This window comes from Sparus aurata, chromosome 19 (assembly GCF_900880675.1).
Source record: "Sparus aurata chromosome 19, fSpaAur1.1, whole genome shotgun sequence".
In the NCBI taxonomy this organism is placed as follows: Eukaryota; Metazoa; Chordata; class Actinopteri; order Spariformes; family Sparidae; genus Sparus; species Sparus aurata.
In genome coordinates, this window is record NC_044205.1 from 9,274,355 (window position 1) to 9,301,431 (window position 27,077).

The 27,077-nt window shown below is 44.0% G+C and overlaps 1 protein-coding gene across 1 annotated transcript in view; it reads right to left on the minus strand.

Annotated features, from left to right (window-relative positions):
* Positions 1-27,077, minus strand: part of LOC115570419 (partitioning defective 3 homolog) — a 350,543-nt gene that overhangs the window by 71,701 nt on the left and 251,765 nt on the right. Inside the window, exons 21-22 of the mRNA XM_030399018.1 lie at positions 16,265-16,393; positions 7,799-8,101 (exon numbers count right to left, since the gene is read on the minus strand). Of these exons, the coding sequence (XP_030254878.1) occupies positions 7,799-8,101; positions 16,265-16,393 (432 nt within the window). The remainder of the gene's footprint in view (positions 1-7,798; positions 8,102-16,264; positions 16,394-27,077) is intronic.

The window sequence follows — 27,077 nt, forward strand, 5'->3', positions numbered from 1 at the left end:
AACCTGACCACGTCACCACTGACCTGTTGAGTTTAGATTTTTAATAAAGGATAATATTGACTCAGTAAAATAAGTATTGATCTAATCTGTTCTACCTTTTTATTGTATTTATTATTATTCAAGATTTTCCTAACACAATATTCTCTTTGGTCAACCGGCCCTGCTGTGCCTTACTCTGTTCAGCTCTGCTCAACGGTCACATTTCAGTTCTGCTTTGTGCTATCGTGCCTTCCACAAGTTATATTTAGAGCGAGAGGAAAGGCCCCTTAACACTCCTTGGTGCCTCTGCCTGCTTTCATTCACAGTACACAATAATGTCCCTGGCCTCACTTCACTGGCTGGAAAATGCAAAATGCAGCAGTTAGCATCCCTGCCTGACACTCTGAGGTCGCTTTCATGTGTATGCGTGTGTTTACATTCAGTGTAACTGAAGGGAGAGTCGAAAACGGGGAGGCGTGAGAGTCATCCGCTTGCATGGTTTATAGTGCAAACCCATGCTCCGCAGTCACCTGCCTCTCAATCACATTCCTCACCTGATCTATTTCTGGAGCGGCTGTGTGACAGTTTGTAAGAGGAGCAGGAATGGAAAGCAGTGATCCCATGTTAGCGGAGAGGACCCGTGATTAGTTTATGATATTGGGTTATCTATCATGTGAAGAGGAACCTCATGTTCACATAATAGGAACACCACAGTGGGTGTTCTTCAATCAAAACTGATTTGTAAGTGACTAATGTCGGAGGGAGCCACGTCCGAAATTTGCTATCATCACGTTCTCCTTGTGCTTTCTCCCAATTAGTTGCTGTGACATCTCCAAAACAAATCATCACGCTCAAATGCAGAAAAAGACTTGCCAGGCTCTGCAATCGCTTGTCTGTTTTGTTAATCTCTCCTCAGCGCGGCACAGTCAAGTTATGGTGTCAGGCATCGGCAGCCTTCAGGGGGAGTTGAGGAGGGATTAACTGTCTATTTGCAGCCGCTGATTGCCGGGAATGAGATGCCCTCAGGTGCCGATCAACAAACGAGGCTCCAGCAGCCCTCGGCCATATCCGAACCTCCCTCCATCTCCACCTCCCATTTTGTCTGCCGGGGCACGCCTGCCCTAAATGGCACGCTCCCCTTTTCCTTTCATCTTCTTGCGAAAATTCATTAGGTACTGTATGGATGTCTTCCAGGCTTTCCATTTTAGGCATATTGATGAAATACATACTGTAGATGCAGCCTTAATCAGCTTGATCCACTTGATGTCTGGTTGAAGACGAGGTAGGCCTATATATCTCTCTCTCACACTCCCTCCTTCTTGCTCTCTCTCCGTCTCTCCGTCTCTCTCTCTCTCTCTCTCTGCTCTCAGGCTGTTTGCTTTCTTAAATGAACGTAATGGTACAAACGGAGGATAAATTGCCTTCTCTGTGCTCCATCTCATCACATCCATCCCACAGGGGCCCTTCTCTGAAGCGGGAGGGCAAAAAAAAATTGAAAACAGACCCGAAAAATAATTCACATGCTCTGCCTGGGAGATACACGTTGCTATCTCTATCTAACCCCGCGATAAGGCTGATGTGCATTTCGTGTATTAGGCCTCGTGCGCTATCGCCACAGCGCAGAGCCGGCAGGGAGGAGAGGCAAAAAGTCAGTCAGAACAAATGTGTGTGTGTTTTGGACTTGCACCCATATTTTGTAACATATCTAAAGGGTTTACGCCGGGCCTGTTCCCGAAGCTGTAAGAGGACTTATACATCATCTAATGGTTTAGCGGGTGACGCTGGTGTCCGCAGCTGACCTGAGGATTCAGCCGGGCTCATTCACTGTACCAGTAGCTCTCTCGCCAGGAGCTCACATTTCAGACGAACTCTTCCCATCACCTCAGTGTCCGTTTTTGTTTTTTTTTCTTTCATTCTCAATTAGAGCCATAAAAATGCAACGCTCCGCACATTTCACCGTGACACTAATTTCACACCCACACAAGGGCACTCGGAGGGAGTAACAGAAAAACAGCGGCGGATGTCAGAGACAAACAAAAGGCAGCGCCAAAACATGCCGCCGCGGCCCTGGGAATAAAACGTGATACAGCCAGCGTCGCCTCCGATTCTTGTTTAGCTTGGCAGCCGACGGGAGGAGAAGGAACTGGATACAGCAGACAAAAAAAGAACATAAATCTGGAATAACAGAGATACCAGTGAGTGAGTAAAATGTAATTAGTTGCCACTAATGTTCATGTCACATTAAAGCAAACTATTCCTTGATGCTAGACGTATCAATTTTAGTCCCCGGGGAACCAGGAGAAAACATTATTAGAGACTCACGAGCTGTTATTAAAGTCTTATCGCAGATGCAGGGGTCGTAAAAGATTCATTTGTTTACCAGTGAATTATTGAGAGGTAGGGCTTAATCAAAGCTACAGATGTTGCAGTCAGAAAGTGTTGTTTATCTCGTTTTGATTGCATCTAAATGAAAATATAGACTACAAACATCACAGAGACTGATTGTTGATTGCGGAGTTAACTACAGACGCCAAATAAGAGACAGCAAACAATAAAAAGAGCGATTACTACAGATTAGCTAAGTGATCGTCTGATTGAGGTGGAACACTGTTGTTTGTAAGAGCCTACTCTCCATTCACATTACTTTAATCGAGTCATCCAGTGGCCCACTGAAACAATGCAGCACGATTATTGGCCCCTGTTGAATGCTTTTTTATCAAACACTTGATGGGGTCGATGAGAAACAAGAAAAATGTTCCACCTTATGATGATCCTAACAAAGCTAGGATCGGCCTATGGCTCTGAAGGGCAGGAGGAGCTTTTAACAGCAATGGACGGCTTTAAAAGACCCTCCATGTGAGGCGTGAAGCATGTGACTCACCACAAATTAACGTTTCCCACCTCGTCGACATCTTTAGAGTGGTGAGGTGGTGAGAGCGAAGAGAGAAATCTTTGCAAACTTTCTCCCGAGATGAAAAGCCTGACCTTTTATCAGCTGCAGAAAATGCATTAGCTACCTCATAATCCAATTTCAAGACCATGCAAAGTGACTGAAATTTAGTGTGGAGAGAGCACGGGGAAAAACAGCACAGTGAGTGGTTCTTGGTGGTGAGGATCTTTGGGTTCTTTCTCTCTCTCCGCTGCCTGCCTGCCTGCCAGCCTCGCTGGAGCTGCTGAGTTGCAGAGGACTTCAAGGGCTTTGCACTGCTGAGCTCCATGAGCTCTGTATCTTTTTTCTCCCTGCTTCCCTCCACCTCTTCCTCTCTGTGTCTCTCTGACTCTCCCTCGCCCATGCTCTAAGGAGCTTTAGAAAGTCGACTGGGTAATGGGAGCAGCAGTCAATCAAATTGCGGTTTCAAAGGTGATGCTTTGTTTCACGCTTGCTTCCCACAAATCCCATCGAGCCTGGCACCTGTCAGGTTGTCGTTCTGAAACGCAGCATCCAACGCCAGTCACCCAAACCCCCACGGTCCCTCAGCAGATGGAGGGGTTGACTCGTCAGTCGACTGTCGAGAAATGAGGTCATTCTATTTTGCTAGACCTACTCCTTTTCTTTAATAAGGTGAAACAAAACAAGTGAAAAATAAAAAAAACACTGCGTTCGGGGGTTTAGGTCGAGCTCGCTTTCGTGCAAAGTCAGTAACAGAGCGGACCTCATGCTACAGGTTTTAGGGTGCAAAGTGATATTTACGTTTTGCTTTATACAAGGGTTTCACAAAATTGACCGTGAAAAAAATGCTGGCTTTCTATTGGTGTACTTCTGTTTTACTGAGTCTGACAGCATTGTCAAAACACCACTGGTGCTGCCAGCTCTAATAACCTGGAGGTTGGTAATAAATTGTCAAATGAGCTCTTGTTGTACCGTGATCCCATTGAGGAACAGTAAAACCCGATATGGCAGAATGGGCAGGATCTCTGGCCGCCCACAGCAACCAGGGGCCCTTGTATCTCCACGGGTTTATAGGCTCAGGTCTGACTCATTCCAGCTTTACAGTCACAGTGACCTTCCCATTAGGGCTCCATTACCAGAGGTCTATCAGAGAGAGGCATATACCCGGGCTATTTATCCAGCCGCAGCCTCTTCTTATTAACTGTAGTGGATAAACAAGAGAGCAGCTTGAAAGCCTTGGCAGGACATGGGTGAATGCCTTTATTTTGGCGTAAAATAAATGCACATGTGTAAGAACATGTGAAGCAAAAAAAAAAAAAGTCCAAGATCCAAACGATAACGTAGGGGCAATTGCAGGCATGTGGACCCGACCACCTCTAAGAAGGAGCACCTCCCCACATCAACCAGACAGCCACTAAGAGTCTCCAGTTAGTTCTAAAGAACCTCTTCTGTTCGACTGAAATGCTGTTTTCGCTGGTGACAGCGCCAGAGGTCGGACCATTACAAAAACTGATTGGAACTTAGACTCCCGGATACACCAGCACTGTTTGATGTCTTTCCAGCGACACAACTGTTTGAAAAGGTGGCTCACAGATGTAGGATACTGATTAGTTCAAGTGTAGTCATCCTCCAGCACACTCTGTTCAGCACTCGGTGTGTTTTTCTCAGCGGTGACCGAAAAATAAAGGGAGGCTGTCAGCTAATTCCAACTCAATTTACTTCCATTTACGTCCCTGGGACCACATTTAAATGGCAAGATTTGTGCAGTTGTGCAATGCTTCTAGAGGTCATATGGTAATCAGGATAGGACTTACACCATGGCGATATAAACATTTAATATCATTTGCTGGGCTGTAGGAGATTGTGGCTGCTAGACAGCAACACGGTGCTGTTTTTTTTTTTGTGTCCAAAAGTTTGAGACTGCCATCCAAGGATGTCTGACCATGCCAGAAAATAACTCAAATATCCTTGTGAGATAGGAACCTTAATCTGCCCCTTTGATCGGAGTGTGTTTCTGCAGGGCCCATCTCAGAAGGCGGTAACAGTATCCAGGTCGGGGTTAAATGCTACTCATTCTTCTCTTTCATACTGAAGACTGACTGACAGGCAGGAATGAGCAGCCTTCCCTGAACAAACCACCATCTACTTCCTTTTCCGCGACCTTCAAACAGGAAAGTTGTGTTATCTCTACGGCCACAAAATATTTGGTTAAGTAGCAGCAGCGGGATCAGAAAGTGAAGAAATTGGAAGTCAGACTGGATCTCTAAATGGCAAAAGAAAAAAAGTTCAGAATCCAATCCCTCTTAAAACACGGAACAGTCAGAAATAATTGCATATTCGGGCGTGTTGGCGCTTCATATTTGACAATGAAAGTTCTATTAAGTTTAATTTAGAAATGCAAATGACTGTTTATGTTTGTTATGATAGACAAGTGACAGGGGTCTTGAATCTGAATGTCTTTCAAGCGCCTTTTTTTTTTTGCAAATCGTAAATGGAAAGCATCCGAGCTAAATAAGCACCCGTGCATATTATATCTCAAAGGCAGCAAGACAAATATTATAGGCACACAGCCGAGGCTGGCATACACAAGATATGCAAAGCAGCTAGAGGTACAAAACAAAAATGCAGTGTTGAACATGCGGTGCATATTTCAAATCAAATCACAACACTCGCGACAGCTAATCCTGTCCCTACAAATAAAACTCCATACCATGCTATCAATACTCAAGGCTCAGGCCCCAAACTAAATATATGCGTGTATTTATAATTAACATGCAATACTAAGCCTTTTTATGGGGAAATAAACCTGTGAAGGTGAGAAATCATTATTTCGAAGAAACTGCAACAACAGGAGAGCGGGAAGGAGAAGCCTAGACAGGTTTTTTATGTTGCTTTGATTTTTTCTTGGAACCGACGGGTTTCAGAGAAGAGCTAATAAATACTATAATGTTTTTTTAATATAAAATTATATTATACCAATTTGTAAGATAAAAACAAACAAACAAAAAACTTAACATGAGAGCAAATTCCAGATGGTCAGAGTAAATGTGGCAAAATCTGAATAAACCCAAGCAACCAGAGCAATAATATCTTTTAACAGTCAGAGGTTTTTTGCATAAATCCCATCCCCTCTTTATTTCACAGTGGGAGCTACCAGGCACACTGCTATTAATACTCCCTGGCAATACTAATAATAAAAAAAAACGAGATCAATCACTCACATGGTTGTCTTATATCATGGCTTGTATACCGTATACCCACACGGAGCTTATTGATATTCCAACTGGGAATCAATAGCATCATGTCTGTCACTGACAAACATCGGAGAGTCCTGTGATCTGAATACACAGGCTCACTGAACACTAGTCAAGTGATGTCGGTCCACCTTTATTTTTAAGGCTGGCTTCCAATCTAATTACCAACGTATGCTTTGGAAGTGGGATAGTTTACATTAGATAGCTGCTGTGACACAACAAGGTTATCCTGAGGAAACACGTGGAGGTTACCCTCGTGTTTAGGCATACGGATCGGTGGCCTTCACTAAGCCCCGGATGTATCGGCACATGGATTTTGCTGGCTATCATAAGGGTCAGATAACCTTGTCATATCTACTCAGTCACGGGGAGGCGGTGGTGGGTGTTACAGGATGGAGACTCTGCAAATCCTCTTAAAAAACATACATGCACTCGCACAAGGGGCACTCTGTCATAGTCACACAAAGAAACACATGCACCCCGCCCCACCTGAGCCTAGCAGTGAAAGGTCACACGCCCCCGTGTGACAGCTGTCAATCACAGGAGGTGGGCATTATGCGATCCATTAAAAACACCCCTAAAGGTTGCGGGAGACCATGGGGGATAGAAATCTGCTGCATGTCACCACTGGATGTGACCTGCAGGAAATCTGCAGCCCTCATAACTCAGGAGAGGAACAAGCAAAGAGAAATAAGTCCAAGCCTTGGTTGTAAAACTCCGTAAGTTTACTGAACAGCAACTCAGATGTAAATATTGTACTGGACTACATTTATTGTTAAACTTTGAACCTGATTTAAGGCTATTAATACACAACACAATTCAAGTAATGATAATGTAATACTAAAGCTAGTTCTACCACACAGCAGCAACATTAAATGGCTCTAAACATCAGTGCATCAGTAATTATAAACAGATAATATACTGACATGAATTATGATTCTGTATATCAAGTATCACTTGATGTACTTTTTTGTTTTTACTTTGACTCGCGTGTAATGTTAAATGCAGGACTTTTACTTGTTAATCAGTATTTTTACAGTGTGATACTTTCTTTTTACTTCTTGTTGTGCTATCAACACAGTAATATGAAACTAAACTCTGCATCGTGTTGTCGTCACATCAAATATTCGTGTTGACATGCAGGTTATGAGCAACCCCCCAGCGACAAACAAGCTGAACTCGCATGCAGCGTGACTCTCTGGAAGAGGCATGTGAGAGGCCGGGGAGGATTACCTGTGATCCAAGGATAATGAAAAAAAAAAAAAAAGGCTGCCTGATATTAAATTCTAACACATGGAGAATTACTGATGGGCTTGTGTTGTTTTTAACTTGCCAGGTGACTCTGCTGGCTTGCACGGGGCAATGCCTCGCGGGACGAGGCAGCGCTAAAACATTGTGTAAAATTCATTGTTTTTCTATGCAGCATGTCAGCCGTGACAAGTAAAAGTGAACAAATACGATCTCACCACTGCTTATACATTATACATGAGGTGTAAATGAACGCAATTGTTGCAAAGCATGAAGCACAAGACACAAAGCTATTTAGTGCCGTTTGAATGAATGAGAAAGGTAGAGAGTTACAAAACATACTGTTCAGCCTCGAGAGTTGTGGCTGTGTATGTGGAGTCGCAGCCCCGCAATGCTTGCATATGGACTTTTTTCTGCACCCCCTTACCTGTCTGGAGCTGCAGGCCGTCCATTGCGTGGCTTGTTGACCTGGGCATACAGTGCTTCCAGGGGTGGACCGTTGTCCTGGTTGCTCTGGGGAGGGTGAGAGCTCTGGGGACTCAGGGGGAGATGGTAGTGGTGACTGTAAGGATCCATGCTGCTGCTATCCACCGACGAGTTTAATGATCCGATGCCGGCGTAGGTGTGCTCCTCATCCGAGCTGAAGGTGTGGCCGACGATGTCTTGGATCTCAGCGTATTCCCTCTCCTTTGCCTGCTTTTCCCGAAACTCCCGCGTCTTGGCCTGTATTCTGTGACAAACAGATTATTCGGACGTGAAGTGTAAGGTAACGCAAAAGAACCATATCTTTGAGTCTGGGCTATATTCCATATTTAAAGACTTCATATAAGAAAACTTATTACTATTACTACAAAAATGATTTAACTGTGCACTCAGCTAGGGGAGTTTCATGGTGATAGTTTAATTTCAACTCAGACATATCTTTAAAGGCTGTTTCGTCACAATTTGTTATTTCTTTTACACTAAACCTTCCTGTTTATTTCTATGTATTTTATGAAAGTTTTTGTGGAAGCGTTTGTTCATCTTTCAATCACAGCACCTTTATATTTAACACTGTATTCCTAAAACAGTGTTTTATTGCTGTTGATAATAAGTCATAAGTAATTCTGTAAAAGGAAATATTCAAATTGCAAATGTCAGAAACACACCCGGTTCACATTCTGTTTTGTCAAGGTTGGAAAAGTTTCCATAAAATGTGCCTGGGAATTTAGACGATGATGCTAACTTGATGAATTACATGTGTTTTTTTGGAAAGACTAAATGGAAACAAGGGGATGTGACTGTTACGACTGCATTTGAGGTAATACAAGTGCGTACAGGAGGTACAGTGAGGAGGCAACATAGTAATGTTTAAATTTAATCTCAGATATCGATCAGTCGGGACCAGAGGAAGACCTCCTCAAACGTCTAAAGTGGCTTTCCTCTACTGAGTAAGAGGGCATTTGGAGAGAGAAAATAAACCCTTTCCACTTTAGTAAGAGAAGCCAAGCAGTTATGTTATTCAATTTTTCATTTTTTTATTAACTGAGATGGGTGTAGAGCTCTCATGCCTCAGATTCTCAAACAAAGGGAGGTAAGGAGGAGACCTCGTCGTCCTCCTTCCCGCCCCTTCCCCTCCCTACATGCCGTTCCTCTCCCCTGGACCTCTTCTACACAACAGAGCCTTTCACGGGGCCTTTCCTGTCTCAGAGAATGGTTCCATGTGAATGCCCATCTGTCCGCGGCTAACAAGACTCAGTCATGGTGCCGTATGAGAGCGAGGAGGACTGACATTGGGGGGAGCGATTAGGTGGACAGTGGAGAGTGGAGAGAAGAGGGGCTGAGGATAGGCGCTGGTGGGGAAGGTGGGTGGGGTTGACCTCCCACCGCGATGACCCTCGCAGCAGCAACCACACTGCTCACTGGTTCCAGATGTTGTACCCCTGCTGTAGGCTAACTCACAGATCCACACACATACATACAAGTAGGCAGCCTCCCACTGGTGCTTGACTTCCCTAATACCTCAGGTCATAACTGACCCCTGACCCCCCCCCACCACCACCACCACCACCACTGCTCCTTGCAGATGATTGACAGGTTTGGAACAGAGTGAGAATCCCCCATAGCCTAACTCTCTCTCTCCCATGTCTGTGTATTTTAATAACAGTAATCACATTTCAAACCACCACCATTTTTCAGTGCCGGATTAACCCAATTCCCACATCATACCCATAGACTGCCTAGTTTATTTTTAGCTGTCCAAAATCCCATTTTCTCAGCATTATCTGCGGAATGAGATTTTGACAGAGGCCTGATGCAATGTTGCATGATATGCAGTCATTTATAAAGCGTCTAAGCTGGTTTGGTGTATAATTTCTTGCATTGTTGTGGACTATATGGAAATTATCAACTCGCAGCACAGTGTGGACTAAGTGTGTGTTTTCACTTGAGCTTGTATCTCACATTGAGATAAAAACACACTAATTCTCAGAAGCCCTCTCACCTACCATCTGGCTAAATTGATGTCAGATCTCTGCCAGGAAGGACCTAGACAATGATGTTACCACAGGTTCACGGAAGTCCGCTGGGATCTCAAGACCCTCTGGCGTTTTATGGACTAATCAGATTCATAAAAATGGCATTATTGACATTTGGGATGAGATAATGGCCTTGGCTAGACTGGCGACATGACGCTAACAGAAAGAGACTTCTCTGCCAGGCCTCAGGAGTCTGACATGGATAAAGATGATAGGTGCATTTCAATAAGAGGATATTAACGAGCAAAAAAATATGAAAGATGCGAGTCATGCTGTTGTTATTATAGTCATTGCATCTGATCAATCTTGAATTGTAACTTTGTTGCTTTTATGCTCCTAAAAAAACTTTCAAAATAAGCTTTTGTTTCAGTTCTTCCTAACACTTCCTAACATTCTGCGGGGGGAGAAGTTCTGGCTCTGTTTGTGGTACAAGAGATCTGTCAGCCAGTCAGTACGTTTCCAGCTATGGTTATAGCTCGATTAGGCCATTTAATTGGACTACTGCCATTGTCCCAGTATACAAACACCAGGGGAGAATGGATTTATTGATGGAAGTATGTCCGACTTCACCACAGTAGGTCGTGATATGCACCGTTTCAGCTTCTTACTCCTGGACCTTCATCCAGTTGACCTATTACGGTGAAAACTTGAATGACTCTTCGCTGCTGTACATTACATAATATACATTGTATTAATACCGTCATTGTTGTCTTCTTCTTTTGTTTTTCCCCTGCTTCTCTTACTGATTTATGCCATAGATGACTTCCAGGTCAATGCCCGGCTGGGGGACTGTGGTGGTACGCGCAGAATACCAAGTAAGGCGTATACATGAATGAGCAAACCGACTTCCAACCACATTATCTGGGTGTGTTAGTCCATTTTTGAGAAATTCAATTCAGTACAATTTCAGTCAGACTAACATGTTGAAATGGACTGTAAAAGTCTGGTTTCAATCGGAAACACAATAGTCTGACTTTTTCTAACATCATGTTACATTTGCCTGTGTTTTTGGAGAAAACATCTCCACAGTCGAAGCCTGTCAGTCTAAAGTGTGAAGCTTACACCAACCTGTTCTGGCTGCCTGAAAGAAAAGCCTGTCAACCTCACAATGTAAAGTTTCCACCCTTGACTAGTTGGCAGTAGGTCTCTGCATGTCAGGCTTGATTAGAAAGCTACATTCCAAACTGCACATTTTCTTCGAGACGTCTCCTGTGGATGTGTTAGGAATGAAAACTACTGGTGATTTAACAATGCTATCACCTATAAATTACACTATTGTGCATCTAATTTCAATATGAATATGAAGATATTTATTTCCCCCTCAGGATGAATTGTAATAATGTTGATAATCCTTTTCATCTCCCATTAGCCTCAGCCAAGCTGTGAGTTTAGTGCTAATTAGCTAATTCTAGCATGCTAAGAATTCACTACGATGGTGACCCAAGGAAACATTATTTCTGGTGAATGTTAACATTCTAGCAGTGTGACACTGAAAGTATTTTTTTTTATGTTTACAAAATCCTGATCTTAAGTGAGTGAAGGAAGGAAACAGAGTCGCAAATTTGGGTAGCCATCTCTCTGCTCAGTAACCTGCTCCTCAGCTACACACCTTCCTGTTCAACCACACCTGCAAACTGCTTTCTTCGCGGGCAACCTGCAGCTGCAGCTCCACTTCCAACTCCTCTCCTTCCCCCCCCCCCACACTTTCTCCTGAGAGACCACCCCCGCGCTGTACCATATATACTCCATTAGCCAATTAATGGCCCGGCATGTTAACACTGAGGAAAGTGCTGCACACGCTAAACACATTATTACTGTACAGCCCCAATTACCAGCCCCTTCTCCTCTCTTCTCCTCTTACCAGATAGTATGTTTGAGAGGAGAGGACACTGTAGTTTTTAATGCAACAAGCCCGGTGAGACTTCATTTGAAAAAGGGGTCAGTTGAGCCGTAGTGCTTCACCACAGCCACACTGTGGAATATATCTATTGTCTCTATGTGTTGTCTGTGTTTCACTCCATGTTTCTTAGAAGTACAATTGACCTCTTATGTACCTTTAATGGTTACTTACTTGTTTTTCTTAACAGTGCAGTGGAAAGGCATTTCCTCCAGGCTAACAGACAGTCTAGACAGTCTAATGCTGAGGCTTTCAGGGCAGTTAAAGTTCAACCCCTAATCCACTGCCTGACCATGTCTTCAAGAAAACTGTGTGTCAGCCAAACAACATTATTTCCCATTAACGTTTCTCCCTTTCAACTTTTTCTGTTCTCCCTGTTGTTGTTTCCCTTGTCTCTTTTCTTCTCACTAAATCGAGTCTGAAAACCACGCCAGCTGAAAACAGAGTTTTTAATTAAACTGCGGCTCAATCTTCATTTCAGCACATGAACGTGAACGCAAATGACTCTCGCGTCAAGAACTATTTCTCCATTACTTTGGCGCATTAAACGGCTGCACTGTAAAAAGCTGTATTTAAACATATTTTCTTTTAAGTGCCTTTGTTTTTCTATCCAGTTGTATTATCATGAAGAAATAAACTACAGCATGGAAAATCAAATCATTATGCTCCTAGAATGCGACAATGCCAGTGAAAATAAAGTTAGGCCTCTGTTAATTACTGGACTTTCATCGAGCAATTTATTTTTCTCGTTGTGTTCAGTTTTCAGAGAGCAAATTAAGCGTCAGATTAGACTGTGACCGTCATTTCGACAGACTCTTAGATTGAAAGGCAGAGTGTACCGGTAGCAACATGTCAAACTCACCTCAAGTCCTTCCGCCCCACAAATGAATAAATCACACTATTCATCCAATAGTGTTTTCTGGGGCCAACAAAGCCAGCAGACTCCTTCTCCATATGTTTGTCAATATGTAATATACCCAAGGGAGGATGGGGGGGGCGGGGGGGTTGGAAGACAGGTTCTGTCTGTACTCTCAGTTACTCATTTTGAAGTCAACACACTTAGAAGCTTGAAAGCCTGCCTCTTCAATATGCATTGTTACCGTGGTGGATGAAACAGAATGTATTTGCTCTCTCGCTTTTCTCATCCAGCTGCCTTGAATAGATTTTTCGTTTTAATAACTCCTCACCAAAACATGTTCTGAAGTGCAGATGGAGGGCAGAATGCGTCTGAATCTAATCAAACTGCAGTAAATGACTCTGCGTGCAGCTGTCTGTGCCAAATCGTAAAGCCTCCGATAGCCCATCTTTTGTGTTGACACTTGGCCCATAACAGCATAATGCAATCACAGAGATAATTGTCCAAGTTTCGTGGTGTTAATTCACAGTGTAACAATCACATTAACTTGCTGTAGGTATCAATATAATTACAAATGTAATCACTTTTCCCAATCAGCCAGTCTGAGCTTCCTTTGAACTCGCTATGCAAATGAGACTCGAATAGGAAACTGAAATAATGAGATGGTTTGATAAAGTGGAATGATAACGTTGTGTCCACAGTCGCAGTGATGAAAAAAACAGAGGAGGACCTGCCTTACAGCAGATTGTTTTGTTTCTCAATTGTTCGTATCATGAGGGTTTGTACGCTGAACATGGTATGAGAGAAGAATGTCTTGTGTTACATGAAACACGCCAAATCCAGGTTTGCTGAAAGTGACTTTTGCTGACTGACCCACTCCAGAAAAACCGGCCAGGTTTTGTTTGTCTGGAGTCAGCAGGACGTCTATCAACAAACGAGAGGAAGCAGGCCACTGTCGAGGAAAAAGAAAAAAAAAAGCAGTGATGTGCTCTGCTGTGGTCTTGGGAGCGGGAACAAGTAGAGTGGCAGTGGAGTGCTGGCCGCTGATTAGAAAGCCAACCAGAGCCGAGCAGATAAGAGAGAATGGACATCATAATCAGCTACCACAGAGAAAGAAAGAGAGAAAGGAGTTCAGATCAGGCAGAAAATGAAGAAGCAACATTGTCAGGTTGCCTTTGTGTGCTCCCCGCTTTGGCCGGGAAAATATAGGTTAGGGCTAGCGTGTGCAGAGATAAGTCGGAGACTGATAGAAGCTCCACCAACACCACCCGCCATGTGTTCCTTTTTTTTTTCTCCCCCACGGCCTTGCATGAATGAGGGCCACTGCCACAGAAACGGCTGCTCTCCAACCCACCTGAGGACCAATCAGAGGGCTTGTTGTATCTACAGTTGTCTCAACATGAGCCAATACCATAGGGGTGTCTTGGGTGCTGTCCACAGGCGTAAAGAAACCAGAGTAATGGCTGCCCCTGATGGGCTGAACAAAGATTTAGATCAGCCTAACTGCAGGTTCTAATGCTGCCTTGATGAGACATGAAACAGTCAATCACAGGAGCCGCACAAACTCAGCCAGATTTTAGCAGCACAAACGCCGCTGATAACCACTCTTCATCAAGTGGATGCGCTGCACTGTGCTCTAGAAATGAAATCAAACTTTTATGTACTTTTTTTTTCTCCATCGTCTTCAGTCCATAAGCTGGCTGACAAGATATCAGCGGAGGATAATTTTCAATCTAAATAAACGAGCTGTGTCTGCGAGGACTGCAGGCCAAACCGTAAATTGCATGGATCAAACCAAGGTCAGAGTTTTAAATATATAGCCGTAGCTTCCTTATTGCAGAGTAAAAAAAGGGCAGGTTTTATGAATTAATCCATCTCACCTCTCCGCTGACTCCTATTTTGAATCACTAAAAGCCCCTGTCAAAACCGTCTGCTCGAATTAATGATCGCTAATGTCAGCCGGGCCGGGAGTTTGGCTGCGGCCCATCCCCAGGTCGTGCTGACACACAGCGCCGGCTGATGATCGCCAGCTTCGGAAACCCGTTACGGTTTCGATCCATAATTTTATAAAAACGCACTCTTAAATGGTCCTGTCTCCGTGGCAGCGGTGTAATCAATCAGAGCATGTGCCTTAAGCAGAGGGGTACGACAATCAAATACAGTAGCGTGACCAAAAACTACAAGAAGTAATGGATTTCTGAGCTGTCGTCCCGCTGAACCCTGATGCTTTGAATATCGACTTGTCTTCATGGCAGGTTGGTTTATTATTACCCACCACAATTTCCCTCAGGATTCCCTTTCTATTAACTGAGGGACAATCCCAGCCTGGCTGAGTGATGGGATTTGGGAACAGGTAAAAAAAAAAAGGAAGGAATAAGGTTGCCCTCTTGCACGGGGAGACCGGAGCTCACACATGCAGAACGGACACAAACAAGACAGGGAAGGAGAATGTGCTGCAAGGAAAAGAAGCACACAGAGAAGCAGGGGGATTCTGGGGAGAGAAAAGAAGTAGGAACGGGATTTATATGCTGTGTATGTGTTTGTTTGGAGGGAAGGGTTGTGAGGGCATGTACTGCACATATCTCATGCCCGCTGCATGTCTGCAATGATTGTCCTGCTTAGCGTGACAGTCAAGTTGGGAGCTTCTCAAAGGGGACAGAATCCGGATGGAGAGCCAGGCCCACCGGTCTCCAGGGTGGACTGAGGGAAATGTGTTGGGCCCTCGTCCAGAGGGGGTTTACATCCTCAGTGCATTCACTGCAAGTCGTAGTTGAATACCAAAAAGGAAACATGCTACAGTGTTTTGAGCAAGGCCTCCAGATGTTCCATTCAGCAAGGAAGAGGGCCTTTGTGAGCTTTTTTTTTTTTTGTTTTATGCGCACACTTGTTTGTGGTCCCATGCATTTTCGACAGCCATCCATCCTCCTTTCCCTTCGCCGTCATTGGGAGCTGTATCAAGCCCCATTGTTTCTATTCAATTAGCTGTCATTACCAACAGCAGTTTGATTACTGAGTTCATTTGGTTGGTGGAGAACAATGGAGGCAGCAGGCTGTCTTTTCATTCACCCTGCCACCAATATTGTCTTCCCCTTTGGAGAGAATTAAATGGGGCTTGCCTGTGAGGGATGAGGCGCACGCGGCAAAAGCGATGCCTTGCCTTATTCTTCTGGACGTCCTAATGTCCACAAACACCAGAGGACACGGAGCCAAGAGGGGAGGATAAAGAGGAACAGCGTATTCTTGAGCGATTAACAACCCGGGCGAGCGGCAGGAGAAGACAAATGCAGAGTTACATCGATTTCGCTATTATAATGAGCACCATTCAATCATGTCAAATCCGCTGGGGGCCGACGAGCACCATTAGGAGGTCAGCGCCTCTGAATGGCACAGGCAACAACAATCCATAAATGATCTTTTTAATGTACTGATATAAAAGAAGGGGACATTTCACAAATTGACATCTGAGTGCTTTCCCAGAAATTTCCCAACCTTGCTCCACCATTTTGCTAATTAGGTTGTTTGCTAATTTTCCGGTCAGCACTGTTTTTTTTTTTTCCTCCTTTGTTCGGCTGGGACTTAATTGTTTAGGCTTTTAGCGAGCCAATGCGCTGTCTGAGCACTCACCTCTCTTGTTCCAGCCTCATCCGCAGGGTTTCCTCTTCAGACGCCTGCACGTCCTCAGCTTTAGATTTACTGGAGCCCTTCCTCTCCATCCTGTCTCCTGGCCGCTCATCCCTCCGGCTTTTTCCGAACCTGAGTAAAAGTGAAGGGAGGAGACGATTTAATTGCAACACGGGCTTAATATTTTCCAAGCCAATATGGACTTTTTTTTTTTTTTTTTTTTTTTTTTCTCTGCAGCGGCATGTCTCTGCCTTTGTTCCGAAAAATTCAGGTGAAATCCTCCGAAGGAAATTAAAGTGTCAAACTGTCAAAATCTTCAGGCCGGGTTTGTGCTGGGGAGACAGCGCAGGAGGCCTCTCCCCAGGTACTCATTCGTTATTGAAAGAATAACTTGGCAATTTTCATATAAATGCAATCAAAATGCATCAAACCATATCAAAAGATAACTCGACGTAGTGAATTCCCTCCGTGCAAAGTCTCCATCCGGGACGGCGGGAAAGATTTAGCGTGCAGTGTTGGTAGGAAGCCTAAAAAGCAGGAAAACGGCAAACACTCTGTTTTAAAAGAGAATGAGCTCAGGTTTTCTCCCTGAGCTGTAGAGATTACTTAGAGTGATGGGAGCAGTGACAGGGAGTGATGGGAGTGCATGATTTAGTTTGGAGAGAGGAGTGAGCAAACTACCAGCAGCCAGGCGAAATGTGAGCGGGGGGAGACGGTCGCGCTGGCTGGCATCGTTTGTGACTTTTTAGGTAACGTCGCAAACCCTTACATTTTAATGATGGGAGTGATACAACGGCGGCAGTAAATCCATTACAGCTTTACAGCGAGGTGAGAATGAGCCGGGGCCCGATGATCATAAATTCCCTCCGCTCGGCCCTCGCACGGAGCTGGGCAAAATAAATGACTGGAGACTCTGGCTGACTGAGGGGTGCGAGGAAATGATGAGGAATGGAAAATAGAAAACAGGCATGCACTTGACGGGGAGCACAGTGAATTTACGGGGCTGCATACTCGCAGACACAATATATGGACAGCTCTATTATCCGACTCCCCTGGCTGCAGACTTTATTACTAACAACAGTGTGCCTGTGCATGACACTGAGATCAGATGCGCGAAGACAGAATGCATCTCTGGTCAGACAGAACGGCAAAAGGCGACATCGTTAAAAAAAAAGTATGATGTCATTTCCTGCTTCCTCCACAATGGTGCCAGCTGTGGAGGAAGTGCAAATTGGCAGGATACAGAAAAGGGAAATATTACAGACAGAAATCCAGGAAGAGTACACGATGGTCCTCTTGCACATGTAGATAAAGGCACATCTGTACACCATGCACAGTAAAGACGGTGTTACTCCATCTACCATATGTGTTTGTTTTTTATGTGTATGGGCATGTAAGACCTAATTACATGCAGCATCTGAACACCATGTTTATACACCGAGCTCTATTCAGTGGTATAATTAAGGTTATCGTGGATGCTTAAAACCCTGATAGGCACTGGGTCATCACACTCTATAATCATGTGTCATAGAGGAAAGCTCAAATATTCTAAATATAACAAATCTTCAGAGTAAGGATGTGGATGAGTAAGAGTCCTGATGAAAGAAGAAGACTACTTTGCGGTTGGAGGATATGTGGTGACCTGAAGGCAAAATCATGCCAAGGCTGTACAAAAAATTAAAGGACCAGTGTGTAGGATTTAGTGGTATCTAGTGGTGTGAATGCAGACTGCACCCGCATGAACACCCCTCGTGTAACCCCCCACCAACAGTAGCTGCTACTAATGCAAAAAAGGCAAAATACTTGAGAAACGTGAAAGGCCTTGTTAAAAGAATGTGTTTGGTTTGTCTGTAGAAACATGGCAGTGCAACATGGTGGACCCGCTGTAGATATAAAAGGATTAATTAAGTTACTCGAGGTAACAAAAAACAACAACTAAAAAATCAGGAATATGCAGAATTATGTCCGATTTCTAACAGTAAGGTTTCCTGAAAATGTGAAGGGATGACATGAGAAAGGGACAGATATCTGGGTAAAATAATATTTGAGGATGCTTTCATGGAAATTGGGAAAAGTGAACCACATCGCATGAACTGAACCGCTCAACAGGAAACCTTAAAGCTGAGTGGTCAATTACGAGAAATGAGGCCGTCATCATACTTCTGCCATTGCGTACTGCTGTCATACCTTACTGATTTTAAATGTGACCTTTAAATAATTGTCAGTTTGGTGGAAACCAGGCCGCTTATACAAACATATTCGAAGGTTGTAAAGGCAAGCCAATAACAGAAATTTTATGGGGCATGTGGCCGCAAGTGAGAAGAAATTCAATACATCGCGTAATAGAATCACAGAAAATAACTGGATTTTTATTGACTGTTTATATTACATAACGTAACTCAATGTTCTTGCATTGTTCACACAGGCATTGATTAATTCGATGTTTTCGCACAAGCTTTTTTGAGCAGTCCCATTCGATTCCAGACAGAGGAACCGGAGAAAGCATTGAGCGTTGCAGTCTCCCAGACTCACTGTGCTTCACTCCAAGTTTATTTTTACCTTCCCCATAGCAGAGTTTTTTTTTTTTTGTTTTTTTCTTGACAGTTTGCAAACTTTCTGTGAAAGCTGAAAAAAATTACATCAGACAAGGTTGACTATGGGCTGGTGGAAGTGAATATATTCATGAAATGGGAGACTGTTTCCCTCACGAATGTTTATTATTGTATTTGACATTAAAAGCCGCCAGTGCCTTTGTGCAAATGGCTTCTCTTTGGTAGCGGCTGCTTTGGAATTATAATCTTTGAAATGCGCCGTGGCCTGGTAGGAGGTCCTTGTTTGTGGTTGTACAGAGAGCCCGGGAGAGGCCAAGGGAGTGATATCTGGGTTCTTTTGTAGCACAGATAGCATACATTACCTGATTAATTAATCAACAAATGGCTCTAGTGAGGCATAAAACTCTCAGCTGGGGCTGGGAATGCTAATAATAGTGAGCCTGCTATCTATCACCAGGGCAGGTGACAGCTTCCCTCGCCTCACTTCAAGGACTTTCATTAACTTCCTGAGGAAAATTCACCTTCCTCTTTTTTCTCTTCCAATTTTTTCTCTCAGTCGCTTTTTACTCTGACCCTCTCTCTAATAAAAAAAAACATAAAATAAAAAAAAAAAACTTTCGGGAGGACAAACTTCTGCCTTCAACTTTTGTTTTCCTTTTTCTCTAGAGCAACATCAATACAGTGAGGGATTTGTCAGAATGAAACATATCGGACTGAGCAGGACCCTGAGCATGCAGCAGCTCCTGTATGAAAGGCTATTCCTCCATCGTCGGTGGCCTGAGAAGGAGGGCCCGTATTAAAGCGGAGGCGGGGGGGAAAGAACCAATACTACCAGAGCTATTAGAAGGCTATCGGGACACACGCTGGTTCGCTGGCAGCCCGGCTCTGCCCTTCATTTGAACAGCCGGGTCTGTGCCAGTGGGGACCGTGGTGGAACACAGGATTAGCCATCAAACCTCCACTGACACACAAACCCCAATGTCATATTTCAGCGCATGATGTTTTCCCAGCAGGACAGAAATGTGTTGTCCCAGTGTACCTATAAAAACTGCAAACTATTTTGACTTTGACACATGTTTCTGAAAGATAAGTGTCTCGTTTGTGAAACACTGTGGATTCAATAAAAGCGGTAATGATTCGGAGTTAATCGGCATCAGGAGGGAAGAAGAAAACTTCAGCCTTCTCTATAAAACTCTTGAGCCAGTATTGGCACCTTGGCATTAATCTGGGCTGGCAACAGGACAGGTTGTATTGAGACTGAGGTTGATGAGGCTTAATAATAAGATATTGATTGGCACCTGAAAGTCGGGTAGAATGAAAATGAACACTTTACCTTGCTGCAGTTTGGGAAAGTGAACTCTTTAGGGCCCAAACAGAATAATCTTTACTCAGACCTCCTGCTTATTGATTTTGCCCCCCCCCCCCCAAAAAAAAAAAAAAACAACAACAACAAAATAAACAAAAAGAATAAGAAATAAATTAAAGCGGTCCTTTGAATTAAGATTATTCTGTTTAATAGCAATTTAAAATGACTGTCAAGGTCACCATTTGAGCAATAGCTGAGCCTCAACTCTCCATTAAAGCCAGGTAAACAATGATATGCCATTTACTTCCTCATAAAGCCCCGATCCTATTTTTCTGCTTCAGTCCACTAGACCGAAGCTCTGTTTAATGATCCGTTCCTAAGCGTCTATCTCTGTGTGGCACATAATAGTGATGAATACACAAATGCACAGGTTCAATCAAAAGACAAAGAACTGAACAATGCTGAGGAGAGATAATCGCACAACTCCACGGGCGTAGAGAATATTTATGACCTATAGTGCCCTGAAAGCACAGAGCCGACGTCATTTGTGGCCCTGGTTTTTGTGGCATGTCCCACACTGCCAGCACCCGATGGCCCTTGTTGGCAGCTTTTTGGCTGCTTGGCAAAAGAAACCGTTGGCTCACAATCACAATCTGATTGGCTGTTCAACTGGGCAACAAGAAGAGAAATGGAAAAAAAGGACAGGGGAAGTTATTTCCTCTCAACACCACTCTCTTCACAGATGAACGCCACTTTTGTGATTTTCGAAGCATAAATTAAATCGCTTTTTAGGCTCCAAACAGACCACATAGCGGTTGCTGACTTGAACGACACCACCACTAAGCCTTTTTCTACACAATTACTAAACACGTTTTCTGTAAATCCATAAAGTAGTAGTAGCAGAGTAGATGGGTCTCCATGTTCGGCGTGATGATGTTTAAATATCAATGACAACTTCATCTGGTCTCATTTAGCCAACACTGTTTTAAAGACAGGTAAATGCTTTGTAATCAAATTTTGGGATATTTAATTATTTAATGTTGATTCCATGTCATAGAAAACCAATGAAAAAAACTTGTCGACTTTGAGATGAGAGAACTGACTTCCTGATTTTGGGACTACAAACTACAACACTCTTTGCGATGCGTTCAAGTGCAGCTTTTTGGCTGAGACAAAGGCGACGCAAGGCGGACCTCATCGCCGGTTCTCTCATGTCAGCGTGGTGTGTCTGCGCCCTTAGGTTGCTTTCGAAGATTGAGCCGCCCTGCCCTCCCCGTCAATTGTTTGATCACCCTCAAATCTGATTCACCATCAAACCTCATTTGAGGAGTATGTAATCTAACATGTGTCAGTCACACACGCAGTATGCTTTAATAACTTTATGATGGTCGCTGATGCAATGGAGCATTGATCAAAGTGTCCTGAATTTGACATCTGCTGACAGCATCTCATAAAACAAAATGTTTTCAAATGCTGTTGCACATTAGGCATATGCTGTATGTGGCTGCTTTTCATAGAAGTCGGTAAATAGGTACTCCATTCAATATGATACATCCTCATATATCATAGAAAACAGAAGGGTTTATACCAGTAGCAGTAGATGCCTCATACATCATCCTCATCGATTTACAGGGTAATAATACTTCAAGGCTGCAGCACAACAGAGGAGGAAAAAGTCAAAGGCAGAATTTCCAAAGAGGGAGTAAAAAAAAAAGTAAATTATGCAAAGCCTCAAAGCCAGTTTGATTGTTACAATCATTTAATCTGGGGAGTAGATTTGACAGAAGCTAATCTGTTTTGACATCTTCTGTGGGGAATTTGTGGTTTTGCTCACAGGAAGTTGCCGACTTACAGTAAGGAAGAGAGCTGCGTATTTATTCTCCTAAAAAAAATGTGTGGGTTTTGAAAGTGAACGCAGGGACGTGATGGACTACCTGGTTTACCCTCACATGAAGCCCTCATCATATGAGGTGTTAAATCTTTTCGGCATCATTCAAACCTGCAAATGGAACAGGTGAGCCAGAAAGGGAAAGTGACTGCATCTATCAATTTGAGTAAGTGATGAGAAGATAATTTCAAGGGCAGACAGAGAGAATCATTATGGTTTCTGCTCGGCCAACCTGAAAGTTAATCCAGATCTCCCGGGGCGAAGTCCCCCCACAGACGTCTGATGTGGTGTCTGAGCCCCCCATCCCCCGAAACTGTATTTGTCGCAGTCAGGGAGAAAATAAATAACCGTGCCTCCACCCACTGCATTTCACGGTGATAATCTATAAAGTACCGTAAAAAAATACAGTTTGTTTTTTTTTTCCTCAGAGAAAAAAAATCAAGAGATGTTATTATCATTTTATTGATGGCAAATAGCACACGGCAGAAAGTTAAGACTGCCACACACACACACACACACAAACCAGCACACACGCAATAGTTTTTCTTCCTCTCCTCTCCCTGTCCAATGCAAGGGCATGTCAATATGAAACAGTGCATGATTTCTACACTGCACCGCACCTAGGGCAACATCCTGACAGTGGCATGTAATTTTAATAGAGCCTTGTTAGGGAGGCGAGGCTGTCCCAATTTGTCGGTGCTCTTCGGCAACTAAATGTTGTTATGGTTGTGGCAAGTAAACATTCCCTACCTGTATAAAAAAAAATATCCAATAAGGCAGTCAGAGAAAGACAAAGGGAGAGTTTTTTTGTCCTTTCCTGGGATTTGCACACTATCATTAACACACATTAGGGGGGGGGGGGGCATCCGCTCTCACTCAGTGGCCTCAGCATAATGTCGCCACCGCTGGTTTCCAAGGACGCCGACCCTGGAGAGGCATGGGAGGATGTTCTCCAGTCGTTCCTCTATCCTCCAGCCGATTATCTACCTCCCGGCGGAACTCATTATCCGCAACCTGTAATGTCAGTCAGCGCTTTCCCCCGCTCAGCCTTTTAAACCAGAATCTAAGATCTTATGCTTCCTCAGAACGGCATCTTTTTAAGGAGTTTAAGGGGGAAAGACTGCAACCTCAGATTCCCGAGTGAGTGTGAGAGGTAAGGTAGCACCTCTGTGAGTTCACACCATCTTGGGGGTCGCGGTGTGGGATGTGCATTCAAAAATTAACACGACCCCTTAACGCAGCTTCCCATTTCCCCTGCCTTCGACGGAGACTCTGCCCCTTCCAGGTCACAGCAAGATATGACATCTCGTCGCTTTCACTTCATTGGACACATAGACACGATTGATTTTCTCCAGAAGGAAAAAAAAAGCGCTAACGGGGGCTGCTGTTGATTGGCTGCAGCTCTGGAGGGGAATCTGGGCCTAATTCTTTCAGCGACGGTGCGAAAACAGTGGGTAGAGGGTACAGGAGCGAGGGAGGGTGGGAGTCGAAGCGGTTCACGCCGGGTGAGAAAAAGCAGCGTGTCCTGCGCCGCGGAGGCATGACATGCATTTATTCATGACATCAGGCCGAGCGCCAGTAGGGGGACAGCACCGCGGGCAGAACGGAGAAATGATTCTTGCCAGGAACTTCTACGCCTCTAAGTTCCCCCAGCTGAGCAGACAGAAGACACCATCGCGTAGGAGGACACTCAGCTGCGGCGACGCTCTACGCGGTCTTATGCCACGAGAAAAAATGATGAAAAAGAAAAACAATTTACAGGTGTATGAATTGTATGCCATCATTGTATTTAAATGAGAGTCTTTTTCACAGCCAATATCACTGTCCCCCCACCTGTTTACCATAAAGGGGTTATTGCATGGAAATGACGATTTTGCTGGCAATACATGTGCATGGAAATTGATGCTATACCATCCCATCGGAGAACTGTTTCCAGCCTTACATTTATCCAGTTTCTTGCCGTGTCAGTCGATATTTCCTGTTATATCTCCAACTCTGTGTCAGTCGGGTACTCCTCCATCTGTTTGTTCCTCTCTTCACACTTCTTTTTCAGAGATGATGATTCTAGTCAGTTTTTTTGGTCCTTTCAAGCATGTTATTTTCCCTTATCAAACTCTGTATGTGCATCTAACGGCCAGATCACCATCAACGTTCGACCACTGGTCTGGCCATTAGGAGAGATAGATGGCAAAAGACACACATATCCTCGTCAGAGCTTCTCATCCCACCCCTAACAAAGAGGAGGAGTAAGACAAGGAAAAGGGTTTAAACTAAATAAACACATGAAGAATGGTCAGTCACAGAGAGCTGCAGGGCTGTTTTCATGTGGTATTCAATCCTACAGATATTTTGTTGTACTTCTGAGATGTTTGTTTCGGCCATTTAATGTGAATGTATATGTGTGTGTGTGTGTTTGTGTGCGTGTGTGTGGAGGAGGGCATGGTACATTTTCGAAATCCCAGCAACAGAGTTAATCTGCTCTTCTCGAGAAATGTTCTTTGTAGCCACAGAGAGCAGACTGAATGCAGACACAGAGCGCTGCGGCACAGTGAATGGCCGAAGATGTTCTCTCGCTTTTTTAAACTAACAACTATCAGTATCAAAGCAGCTGTTGAACTGAATAAGTGAGGATGTGTATGGGGTGGGGGTGGAGTTCTGAATATCTATCGACAACTGAAAGTTTTTGCATGCGTGGGTTTGCGTGTGCCTGCAAGATAAGGAAAAAAAAAAGAGACAGTATTCGTCTTTTTTGCTCAGTGTGCCAATTACTCGTATTTAAGCAATATTTTAGGCGCGCGCAGGCGTCTGTGCTTGTGTGTGTTTTATCTGTATGTGTGTGCCTGTATATCAAGGGACAGCTTGGCTTTTCCATATTTCAAACAGCCTGTGCAATACAAAGGACGAGGCTCAGCCCAACATGATTGCCTTTAATGTTTCACATAAATCACCGAGTTGTGTGCGTGCGTCTGTGTGAGTGTGTGTGTGTGTGTGTGTGTGTGTGTGTGTGTGTGTGTGTGTGGAGGGGAGGGCTGTTTCTGCACACGCTCAGAGGAACGTTTCAAATCCCTGACACCCCTGATTAAAGCCTCTCATTACAACACAAATAAACAGTCCGAGCGCATTCATACATCCATTTGTTAAAGTGTATGAGCGCAGCGAGGAGGGAGTTTCTGAAGGACAATTTACATAGAAACACTTGAGCGACTCAGAGCAGAAGTTCAGGTGTTGGGGTGAAGCTGTGTGTGTGTGTGTGTGTGTGTGTGTGTATTCTGATTGTTGTATTGCTGCTGACTTTTTATACAACTAATAAACGCCCCGCACACTTTTTTACTCCCGCTTTATACTCGATCAGATACCCAATCCCATTGCCAGCCACAACCCATGCATAAGCAGACAATCACATAGATGCACACAACAACACTCATGTTTTGGTAATGCCTAGCCAACCTAGCCCACGCGCTCACACATGTAGAAGATGATGAGTGGGGATGGCTTCCTCAGTGAAGAGCTACAGTAGGTGGCTCAGGCTGTGACCTAGATACACTATGGCACACTGCATTCCTAATGGGCCATTTTTGATCGCTGCCACTCTGTATCCTCAGCTAGGCTGCTGCTGCTGCACGCCTCAAACACAAAAACTCAGCATTCAGCAAACACAGCATCCCGAGTCTGCTCAGCTCTTTTAATGATGGCAACCGCAAGAGTGTGGATGCTGAAGCGCCACAGCGGGGTGGAAAAAAAAAAAAAAGGCAACCTGAATTTTGGAGTGGCTTTACAAAACACCACCGATGTGCTTTGGTGATGTATTCATTCAGTGGCTCTCACCTAGCACAACTTAATCCCTTTTGGATGTGTACTAGATGAGAGGAAATAGTGTATGATAATTGTCATGATACAAGAGCACCCCATAAATTTAGTTTGTTCGCCAGGCCTCTTTTCCCGTCTTCTCTGTTTTGATTATCTTGGCTTCACGCAATTATTTCCAAACTAATTTACATGCTGATGAGCCTGGAGACAGACGTGTATTGCCACACTCAAATGCCTGATTTTGCAAGATGCTCATCTAAAGGACTGGCGAGGGGGAGAAGTGAGGCAGGTTTTCTGGCTCGTAAACGTCAGACTTTGAAATACAGGCCTGGACACGCACTAGCACAAGCATTGTATTTGAGTCCGTTGGAGAAAGGAGACAGCGGAATCACTGATCCGTGATATACATCCCTCCCAGCATTCAGAGGGAGACGGGAGAGGTCTTTCTGTCAATGCCACGATGAATCTCCAGGGCATGCTGGGAAGGAGGAGGGATACAGGAGGATATATGGAAAGAAAGGGGGGGTTGACAGTAATTGTAAGTAAAGTGAGGATGAGAGAGAGGGAAGCTCTATGACTGTGGTGACTGTACATCACAAGCAGGGCTGAATAAATAACCCTGGACACTCCTCCTCTGTCTGCTGACCTTCTACAGCTGGATCCAACTTCTGCTTCTCCAAAGTAAAATACTTTTATAAACTGCAGAACCATAAGTTTGGTGCATGGAGAGTTTTTCAAGTCAAGAAGTCTTTTAAAACCCTTAGCAAAAATGCTACAAATGAATGCGATAGTTACATGAATGAGATCATTTTCAGCCTCTTACCACTTCTATATCACATTACGGGGTGTGGGGGATCTGCCCTACTGATTTACAGCAAAAGGAAACGTGTTTTATGGCAGAGAGAGGGGGTGGATTGTTTGAATAATATCATTTACACTCATTCAGCTATGGACAAGACAAACAAAAGACGTTTTGATATTTCTAATATATAGTTGGTCTTATGGGATTGCAGTATAACAACACCACTGATACGAGATAAAGACTACAGATCAACAATATTTACTATGATTAAGTTATAAACCAACCTTATCACCAGTCAAGGATGTCAATAGTGAGCTCCAGACTACTGTTCGTGACAATGTCTTCAACGTCCAATGCTAAGATTTTTTTTTTTCAATTCTTTTTTCGCACAATATCAGTGCATGACAACTATAGTATGGTCGAGGTTAGTGGAAGGTTAATGGAAGTAAATTCTGATTAAG